The sequence below is a fragment of the Saccopteryx leptura genome, chromosome 3, assembly GCF_036850995.1.
Source record: "Saccopteryx leptura isolate mSacLep1 chromosome 3, mSacLep1_pri_phased_curated, whole genome shotgun sequence".
Taxonomy (NCBI): domain Eukaryota; kingdom Metazoa; phylum Chordata; class Mammalia; order Chiroptera; family Emballonuridae; genus Saccopteryx; species Saccopteryx leptura.
Window position 1 is genome coordinate 55,053,235 of NC_089505.1, and position 10,354 is coordinate 55,063,588.

General features: G+C 40.7%; 1 protein-coding gene across 3 annotated transcripts in view; it reads left to right on the forward strand.

Moving 5' to 3' along the window:
• SEC63 (SEC63 homolog, protein translocation regulator) overlaps positions 1-7,275 on the forward strand; it is a 99,408-nt gene extending 92,133 nt beyond the window's left edge. For all 3 annotated transcript variants that reach the window (XM_066373534.1, XM_066373535.1, XM_066373536.1), the window contains 2 exons: positions 1,123-1,227; positions 6,185-7,275. In XM_066373534.1, the coding sequence (XP_066229631.1) occupies positions 1,123-1,227; positions 6,185-6,328 (249 nt within the window). In that variant the 3' untranslated portion in view covers positions 6,329-7,275. The remainder of the gene's footprint in view (positions 1-1,122; positions 1,228-6,184) is intronic.
• The last annotated feature ends 3,079 nt before the right edge of the window (positions 7,276-10,354 follow it).

Sequence of the window (10,354 nt, forward strand, 5' to 3'; positions counted from 1 at the left end):
ATTAGTCTTTAAATTGGTTTTGGAAATTTTTTTTAATATTATGAAATCAGCCCTTTGTTAAATGTACTGAAAATATTTCTCCCCAGTTTATTTTTTTATTAAGATTGTTTTTACCAAGCAAAAATATAAATATTTGCTTATCCATTTATTCATTTGGAGTTTTTTAATACTGTGATTAACTTCTCTTTTATGATTTTAAGTTTTGTATTATATATTATGAGGCCAAATGTGAGATTAATTTTAAAAAAAGATTCTAACATGATTTTTTTCCTACTTTTTTTCTGTTTTCAGAGAGAGGGTCAGTTAGAGACAGACAGACAGGAAGGGAGAGAGATGAGAAACATCAATTCTTCGTTGCAGCTGTTTAGTTGTTCATTGATTGATTTCTCATATGTGCCTTGACCAGGGGGCTACAGCAGACCGAGTGACCCCTTACTCAAGCCAGCGACCTTGGGCTCAAGCTGGTGAGCTTTGCTCAAACCAGATGAGCCCACACTCAAACTGGCGACCTCGGGGTCTCGAACCTGGGTCCTTCACATCCCAGTCTGACGCTCTACCCACTGTGCTGCCGCCTGGTCAGGCTCTACTTTATTTTAATGGCATATTTTAATATATAATCTTCCCTACAAAATCTGGATTTTGGAGGTTGGAGGCAGATCACCAGAAATTTCAAATGTCATCTTAAAATTTTATTCTCTTTTTGTCCAAGTAGAATTGAAACTTCTAAGACTTTATTTGAAGTTTATGATTTGATAGGAAATTACCTTCTTGACCTTTTAAGTCATTATAGATTTATAAAGGAAAAACACAACTCTTGTGTTTCTCCTTGACACACATTACTAGCAGCTTTACAACACTTCTGACACAGTTGTGTGGGTTTTCCCCCACACCAAGCAATTCTCTGTCATACCAGCTAAATGGCCTACAGTTTAACTAAATGCTGACATTACCTGCATTGTGTGTGTGTGAGATTTATTGTTTATATTTGTAATATTTGTTAGGACATCCTGTGTCATCTGATAAACTAGCTATTAAATACTCTGGTGTAGGAATTTTAGGAGCGAGCTGTTGGTTTTTCCATTCCACAAGATACAAATTTTAAGTGCTGATTTTATCTTCTAGGTAGAACTGAAGTTTCCTGCACCAGGCAAGCCTGGAAATTATCAGTATACAGTATTTTTGAGATCAGACTCTTATATGGGTTTGGATCAAATAAAACCTTTGAAGGTAAGAATAGTGACTTTTCAGTAAACATGGTTGTTCATTTGAATAAGTGCTTGATATATTTCTAGTTTTAACATGTGGAGTCATAGAGGGAAAAAGAGTTCATCCCATACTCTATGTATGATATATTTGATCAGCTAATTTTTCAGTTAATAAACTGTAGTTGTATAGTTAAAGGAGTGTTAACAATTTAGAACCTTAAACATAAATTATTGTAATGACTGAGAACCTTGACTATAACGTACTTAAGTGATACTTTTAATATGCTGTAACTTTATGGGATTCTGTTTTCTATAGAAAACGACATGTGTTTTCCCACAGATTTTTTTTTTTTTTGTATTTTTCTGAAGCTGGAAACGGGAAGAGACAGACTCCTGCATGCGCCCGACCGGGATCCACCCGGTACACCCACCGGGGCGACGCTCTGCCCCTCCAGGGTGTCGCTCTGCCGCGACCAGAGCCACTCTAGCGCCTGGGGCAGAGGCCAAGGAGCCATCCCCAGCGCCTGGGCCATCTTTGCTCCAATGGAGCCTTGGCTGCAGGAGGGGAAGAGAGAGACAGAGAGGAAGGGGGGGGGGGGTGGAGAAGCAAATGGGCGCTTCTCCTATGTGCCCTGGCCGGGAATCGAACCCGGGTCCCCCGCACGCCAGGCCGACGCTCTACTGCTGAGCCAACCGGCCAGGGCCTCCCACAGATTTTTGTTGGAGTGTTTATTAATTTTTTTAAGGAGACGATTTTATTTGGGTTATTGTGATGGGAAAAGGTTTATTTTATCAAAAAGAACAGGCTCTGAGTAAACAAGGGGGTCATCCTCAAATTTCATGGCAGTCATGAGGAAAGATGGAGATGAGTCACACCTGGCATTTGAGAGGGCAGATGATCTGTCACTTAGCTATTGTCTAGAACACAAAAAAGTGGGAAACTTCTCAACATGCTGCTCAGATAAAGTCCAATGATATCAAAATAACTGTGTAAAGCGTTTAGCATAGAGACTTAAGAGCTAATAGTAGGCACTTCAACTGACAGCAGTGGTTGTTTAGAATAAACAGAAGAATAAAAGCTGCCCTTTAAAGGGCCCTATCTCTAGGAGTTTTCTCATTGACAGCTGTTCCCAACAGTGCTGGAGGTCCTTGGCTGCTTCTCACTCTAGGCTGCCCGCCAGTCTCCTCTCATCATCCCACTGCCTTCTTCTCCAGCCATCTCCCTCTGAGACCTGTCCACTGCCTACTCACATAGTAGGGGTTCTCCCTCTGAGACCTGTCCACTGCCTACTCACATAGTAGGGGTTCCAGAAGCATAAATTAAATGAATGCATGGCCAAAGGCCCAAGTGTCAGAAAATCTAATGCTGTACTTACGAGAATAATTGTTCCTGTTTTCCCTCTTTTATTTTATTTTTACTTTTATATAGTTTATTTTTTATTGAATTTATTGGGGTGACATTGGTTAATAAAGTTATAGGTTTCAGGTCCACAGTTCTATCATACATCATCTGTATGTTGTATGGTGTGCTCACCACCCCAAGTCAAGTCTCCTTCCGTCCCCACTCACCCCCCTCCCCATACCCTCTCCTCCCTGCCCAGCCCCTTTCCCTCTGGTAGTCACCTCTGTGTCTGTGAGGTTGTCGTCTAACCTGCCGAATCCCTTCGCCTTTTCACCCAGCCCTGTAATTCCCCTCCCCTCTGACAGCTCTCACAGTCTGTTTTCTATTTATGAATCTGTTTCTGTTTTGTTTTTTAGTTTATTTAGTTTATTTTGTTCATTAGATTACACATATGAGTGAAATATGTCTTTCTCTGACTGGCTTATTTTACTTAGCATAATAATTTCCAGGTCCATCCATGCTGTTGCAAAGGGTAAGATTTTCTTTTCTTTTATAGCTGAGTAGTATTCCAGTGTATAAACATACCACAGTTTTTTTATTCACTCATCCCCTGATGAATGATACTTGGGTTGCTTTCAGATCTTGGCTCCATACTGCTTTCCACAGTGGTGGACCATCTTCATTCCCACCAACAGTGCACTATAGTTCCCTTTTCTGCACCTCCTAGCCAACACTGTTGGTTTATTAATGATAGCCATTGTGACAGGTGTGAGGTGGTATCTCATTGTGACTTTAATTTACATTTCTCTGATGATTAGTGACATTGAGCATCTTTTCATATGTCTATTGGCCATCTGTATGTTCTCTTTGAAGAGTGTCCATTCAGGTCCTTTGCCCATTTTTTATTGGATTTGTGTGTGTGTGTGTGTGTGTGTGTGTGGTGTGTAAGTTCTTTGTAAATTTTGGATCCCCTTGTCAGATGTATCATTGGCAAATATGTTCTCTCATTCAGTAGGTTATCTTCTTATTTTGGAGGTTTCCTTTGCTGTATAAAAACTTTTTAGTTTGATGTAGTCCCATTTGTTTATTTTTTCTTTTGTTTCCCATGTCCAAGGAGATATATCAAAAAATACTGCTGTGAGACTTGTGTAGATTTTATTGCCTATGTTTTTCTTCTAGGATTTTTATGGTTTTGAATTTACATTTAAGTCTTGATTCAATTTTTTAATTTATTTTTGTGTATGGTGGTGTAGTTTCACTTATTTTGCACATATCTGTCCAGTCTTCCCAACACCATTTTTTTTTTCTTTTTCTGTATTTTTTCTGAAGCTGGAAACGGGGAGAGACAGTCAGACGCCCGCATGCGCCCGACCGGGATCCACCCGGCACGCCCACCAGGGGCAAAGCTCTGCCCACCAGGGGGCGATGCTCCGCCTCTCTGGGGCGTAGCTCTGCCACGACCAGAGCCACTCCAGCGCCTGGGGCAGAGGCCAAGGAGCCATCCCCAGCGCCCAGGCCATCTTTGCTCCAATGGAGCCTTGGCTGCGGGAGGGGAAGAGAGAGACAGAGAGGAAGGAGGGGGCGGGGGTGGAGAAGCAAATGGGCACCTCTCCTATGTGCCCTGGCCGGGAATCAAACCTGGGTCCCCCGCACGCCAGGCCGACGCTCTACCGCTGAGCCAACCGGCCAGGGCCCCAACACCATTTATTGAAAAGACTATCTTTACCCCATTGTATGTTCTTACTGCCTTTGTTAAATATTAATTGACCATATAGATATGGATTTATTTCTAGGCTTTCTCTTCTGTTCCATTGATGTATATGTCTCTTTTTATGCCAGTACCATTATGTTTTGATTACTGTGACCTTGTAGTATAATTTGATACCAGGTAGCATGATTCCCCCAACTTTGTTCTTCCTCCTCAAGATTGCTGTGGCTATTTGGCGTCTTGTGTGGTTCTATATAAGTTTTTGGAGTATTTGTTCTAGTTCTCTGAAATATGCCATTGGTTTCTTGCTAAGAATTGCATTGAATCTATAGACTGCTTTGGGTAGTACAGACATTTTATCTTATTTATTTTGTATTTTTCTGAAGTAGAAGCAGGGAAGCAGAGAGACAGATTCCTGCATGCACCCAACCGGGATCCACCCAGCATGCCCACCAGGGGGCAATGCTCTGCCCATCTCGGGCATTGCTCTGTTGCAACTGGAGCCATTCTAGTGCTTGAGGCGGAGGCCATGGAGCCATTCTCAGCACCTCGGCCAACTTTGCTCCAGTGAAGCCTTGGCTGTGGGAGGGAAAGAGAGAGACAGAAAGAAAGAAGAGGGGGAGGGATGGAGAGGCAGATGGGCACTTCTCCTGTGTGCCCTGGCCGGGAATTGAGCCCTGGATTTCTACACGCTGGGCTGACACTCTACTGCTGAGCCAAGTAGCCAGGGCTAGTATGGACATTTTAATGCTAAGTTTTTCTAGCCATGCACATGGTATATGCTTCCACTTATTATTTGTATCTTCTTCAATTTCTTTCTTCATTGTCTTAAAATTTTCCATCTACAAGTCTGTTACATCCTTGGTTAAATTTATATCCAGGTATTTTATTCTTTTGATGCAATTATAAATGGGAATGTTTTATTAGTTCCTTTCTGATAGTCCATTATTGGTATATAAAAATGCTGTTGATTAATTTTTGAAACTAACTTCAGCATGTTAGAGTATGTGCTTTGTCTAAGTATCGTTTGAACCACGATTCCAGTAGTGTTTACCACTCTACTTAGGGGACTATGGGAGCACCCTGTTGACCTAGGAGGATGTGCAGCGGTGCTGCTTCACTGTTCACTGGGGCCCAGAGTAGAGAGAGCAGTGAAGACATGCCTCTTCCCACAAGGGCACCACACTTCTTCCCCTGTCGGTAGAATTTTACTTCATGAATCTGGAGGCTACAAAATACCTCTTTGAAAGTCATTTGAGTCTTTTTGCCTCAGCAGAAGACATTCTAAGACATCACTCATTTTTCTCGCTCAAGAATCACAATTATTAATCTTTCACACCATAGAATAAATAGTATAGCTTCTATAAAGTCAGTATATCAGACAGAAATTTAACTACATTTACACGTTAGTAGATTTGCCTTTTTATTTCTGGGATGAATATCTCTTCTAAATGAATGTTTCTAATTTAGAGTTAAAACCATAAAATCTATTTCTTTATAATTGCTTTGGTCAAAGAAAATCTTTTCTTTTTTCTTTCTTTTTTATTTTTGAGTAGAGAAGGGGAGGTAGAGAGTCAGACTCCCATACGTGCCCTGCCCAGGATCCACCTGGCAATCCCTGTCTGGGGCAGTGCTCGGACCAACCGAGCTATCCTCAGGTAACCGAGCTAAGCCTCAGGTGCTGATGCTTTGACCAACAAGCCCTGGCTGCGAGAGGTGAAGGGAGGTAAAGGGGAGAGCGAGGGGGAGCCAGGCAGATGGTCGCTTCTCATGTGTGCCCTGACCAGGGATTGAATCCGGACATCTGCACACCAGGCTGACACTATACACTGAACCAACCAGCCAGGGCCAAGAAAATCTTCCCTATCAGATATTTCTTTCAGTATTCATCCTAAAATTATTGATGTCTAAATTTAATTTTCTTTTTAGTTGGAAGTTCATGAGGCTAAGCCTGTGCCAGAAAATCACCCGCAGTGGGACACCGCAATAGAAGGGGACGAGGACCAGGAGGACAGCGAGGGCTTTGAAGACAGCTTTGAGGAAGAGGAGGAAGAAGAGGAAGATGATGACTAAGCAGGACTACAAGTAGACCATAATATTTGCACATATTTGCAAATTTTTGCTGTTTTGGAAGTGTATAATAAACCAGAAATGGTGCGGAACTGATGTTGAGGGAGGTTGTTAGTTCTTTCCTAGAAATGGGTGCGTAATATATCTTAGGCAGTGCTGGTGCCTTGGTACAGTCTGAAAAGATGCTTAAGGCTTGTTAAAGCCTTTCAAGTGTGGGATGGTGCATTTATTTCATTTGCAAATGATAATAAACCCTTTGTTATAACTGTCCAGAAGTGTGGGCTATGTATTATCTGATCAACTTATGGTCCCAGTAAAAAAAAAAAGTACATGAAAAACAATTTGTAAGTGAGCAACTTATTTGTTCAGCTTTAGTTTTAGCAAACATTAAAGTATGATAAACATCACAACTATGTTTTAAATAACATCTGCTCAAGTTTTAATCCTTGATAAACTGTCATTCATTTATTGACATTTTGCAGTGATACAAGATTATAACAGCTCCATTTACAGCTTTAAACTTTTTATTTTTACCTATCAGATGGTCATAAAGTTAGCATTCTCTCACATTCCATATAATATAGAGGGCTACATTTTGGGATTTTCCTTTCCTCTTTTCACAGAGTTAATCAGACATTATAAAAATGGCTTTTAATGGCTTAAAACATTTTTAAGCCTCTATTTGAGCAGATCAATGCAGGATCTAATTCTTTTTATAAGCTATAGATCTGAAAATGATTGTGGGACCATATGTTCTCTGATGTTGGTGACTTATGTTATTAAACCTTTTTTTAAAAGGTTCACTATAAAAGCTGAAATGCATTCTTAGCTTTTAATCTACCTGACTCTATCAGAAGCCTTTTAAGGAAAAAAATATATATAACATGCAAAGCAGGCATTTTTTTGTATTCATTTTGGACTCCTGTCAATAAAATAGAAGTTTGACTCGTTTTATGTTTGTAATGTGTGTCTTTTTAATCCCAGAGAAAGGATATACTAGGATCATTATTTTATTTTTCAACTAAAAATTTAATATTATGGTACATTATATTACCTGCTCTAGTAAAACCCATGAGTGGGAGGAATTTCCCCCTCACAGAGTGCATCCCTGAAGGAGAGTACTTACAAAGAGTAGAAATATGTACGGGATGAATCTTTGAGGTAAGATGAATATTTTTATGACTAGGTATGGAGGAGCATTGGTCTATTATTATAGGGCTGATTGTAATAATCCTCTTCTATCAAAATCTTCATAGGCCAAAGTACTATTGGAATACTAATTTATGACCTTGTTTATTTAAAAGATTGCCACTTTCCATGCAGAATTGCCACTGATATTTCGTTACTGCAGTAGTTGGAAATAAAATTTGATAATTACCAGAAATATGCGTGATTTTTTTTGAGTTCTAGGTTGAGGATGTAGAATTTCCTATAACATGGTTAAATGAGTTGTTTTCATTGGAACTTCCATCACCTATTTTTCTTTTTAAAGGTGTGAGACCCTTTTGGCAGGCAGGAGTGCCACTGAGGATTTGTTTCATTTTACAAGTAGGGATGGGTTTAATTTTTGAGTCGGGTTTTACTGGCAAGCTCCAGCATCAGGGAAGGCAGCTGCTGGTCACCTGAATGATGGGAAGGAGAGAGCCAGCCCATAGCGTCCAGTGAGAGCGGGAGGTGAGAGGACACTGGCGTGAAGGCCTGGCAGGGGAGCAGCAAAGCAGTGTGTGGGCAGCACGCACGTGTCCTGGTCTTAACACTGTTCAAGAAAGGTATTTCTATTCTAGTAGCTCTTTCGTCTTAAAGAGGCTTTGTAAGTTCATTGAAGTAACTGGCTTTCTTTTGACTCTAATAAAGGTGATTTCACAACCTAATAACTTACCACAGTGCTTAAAAAAAACAGCATCACCTCAACCCTCCAGACTGTTTTCCTTTGCCCTTTGTGTGGGGGGCAAAAATAGGTTTACAGTTTGTATGGGAAATAATAATACAAGAATAAACTTCATGTTTCTTGTCCTCAAAACTGTAAACCTACGTTCGCCACACTGTATGTGTACTTCCCAAGAAAAGAAGTACATTTTCCTATAATGACTACTTCAGGTAAAACTTCATACCACAGTAGTGAAAGAATTGAGCCTTCAGTTGATGATTCTCATCTCTCCAGCAAGTCTGTAGATTCCACATTTCATTTTTCTTTCTCTTGATTGAGAGTTGAGAACTAAAGCTTAAGCTGGTTCGTATTTAATCTAATGGAAACTTTATTGAGTGTAGGTTTTTTTGTTTTTTGTTTTGTTTTTTTTCAGAGACAGAGTCAGAGATATAGGGATAGACAGAAACGGAGAGATGAGAAGCATCAATCATTAGTTTTTCGTTATGCGTTGCGACACCTTAGTTGTTTATTGATTGCTTTCTCATATGTGTCTTGACCATGGGGCTACAGCAGACCGAGTAACCCTTTGCTCATGCAAGTGACCTTGGGTCCTAGCTGGTGAGCTTTGCTCAAACCAGATGATCCCACGCTCAAGCTGGCGACCTTGGGGGTCTCGAACCTGGGTCCTCTGCATCCCAGACCGACGCTCTATCCACTGTGCCACCGCCTGGTCAGGCTTGTTTTGTTTTGTTTTTGTTTTTTAAATAGATTTTAGAGAGGAAGGGAGAGAGAGAGAGAAAAAAAAAGAACATTGATTTGTTGTTCCACTTATTCATGCATTCATTGGTTGAGTCTTGTATGTGCCCTGAACAGGGATCAAATTTGTAACTTCAGGATATCGGACAACAGCCCAACCAACTGAGCTACCTGGCCAGGGTTAGTTTCTGTTTTGTTCCCATTAAGAAACAGTGATGTTTTGTCAACAGAATTGATGAACATAGATGAAAACTGTGAGTATGCAAAGTGACACATGAAATTGTTAAATTGTATAATATTTTTATATCTATAAATTGAAGTAACTATTAAAACAAAAAATAACTCTCCCAGGAAGAAGCCACAATTGAAAGTCTAGCAGTTGTAAATTTTAGTGTGATAAAATTTGATTGAGGCCCCCGGTGTCTTCTGGGTGCATATCTCAATCTCAAAGTCAGGTGTTCATGTCCTTTAAAATGTTTGTCAGTTTTTAAAAATAAAAGAGCACATTGAGTAAGGTTGTGCAGAACAAGTACTCTGTACTGAGGGGTGAAGTAGGTCCAGCCTGTCTGTCTGTACTCCTCCACTGTGTGGTGGGAAGCTCAGGCCTTCAGTGGAAGCAGAGGGGACCAAGGGTGGAAAAGGGAGGGTGTTGAATGCAATTAGGCTCTCTGAGCGCGCTATTCTTGACCACAATCTTTAGCCAGTTTCTTATTTCAGCCAATCAAAACCAGATACTGGTGTGTTTTTTAGCAACAATTCTTTTTTTTTTTTTTAATTTTTTTATTCATTTTAGAGAGGAGAGAGAAAGAGACAGAGAGGGAGACAGAGAGGAGAGAGAGAAGAGAGAGACAGGGGGAGGAGCTGGAAGCATCAACTCCCATATGTGCCTTGACCAGGCAAGCCCAGGGTTTCGAACCGGCGACCTCAGCATTTCTAGGTTGACGCTTTATCTACTGCGCCACCACAGGTCAGGCAGCAACAATTCTTAAATGTTATTCGGCACTCCACATATTTTTTGAGGGGTGTTCATCATTTATTACATATGTACTGAGTTTATGTTTCTGGGTCTGTGATTGGATACTTAGGCTATACAAATAAAAGAATGAATGTTCTTAGGGACTCACTCATATTAGGGCAGACAGATGTGTAGCAATCTGGTATTTTTGTTTTTTCAAAGTGTTGATTGGGGCTGCGATCTCTCTTATTTATTTATTGAATTTTAGAGAGAAAGGAGAGAGATGGAGAGAGAGAAAGGGGTGGAAAGCAGGAAGCATCAACTCATAGTAGTTGCTTCCTGTATGTGCCTTAACCGGGCAAGCCCAGGGCCTTGAACCAGCAACCTCAGAAGTCCCGGCAGATGCTTTATCCACTGTGCCACCACAGGTCAGGCTGTAGCAATCTGTTTT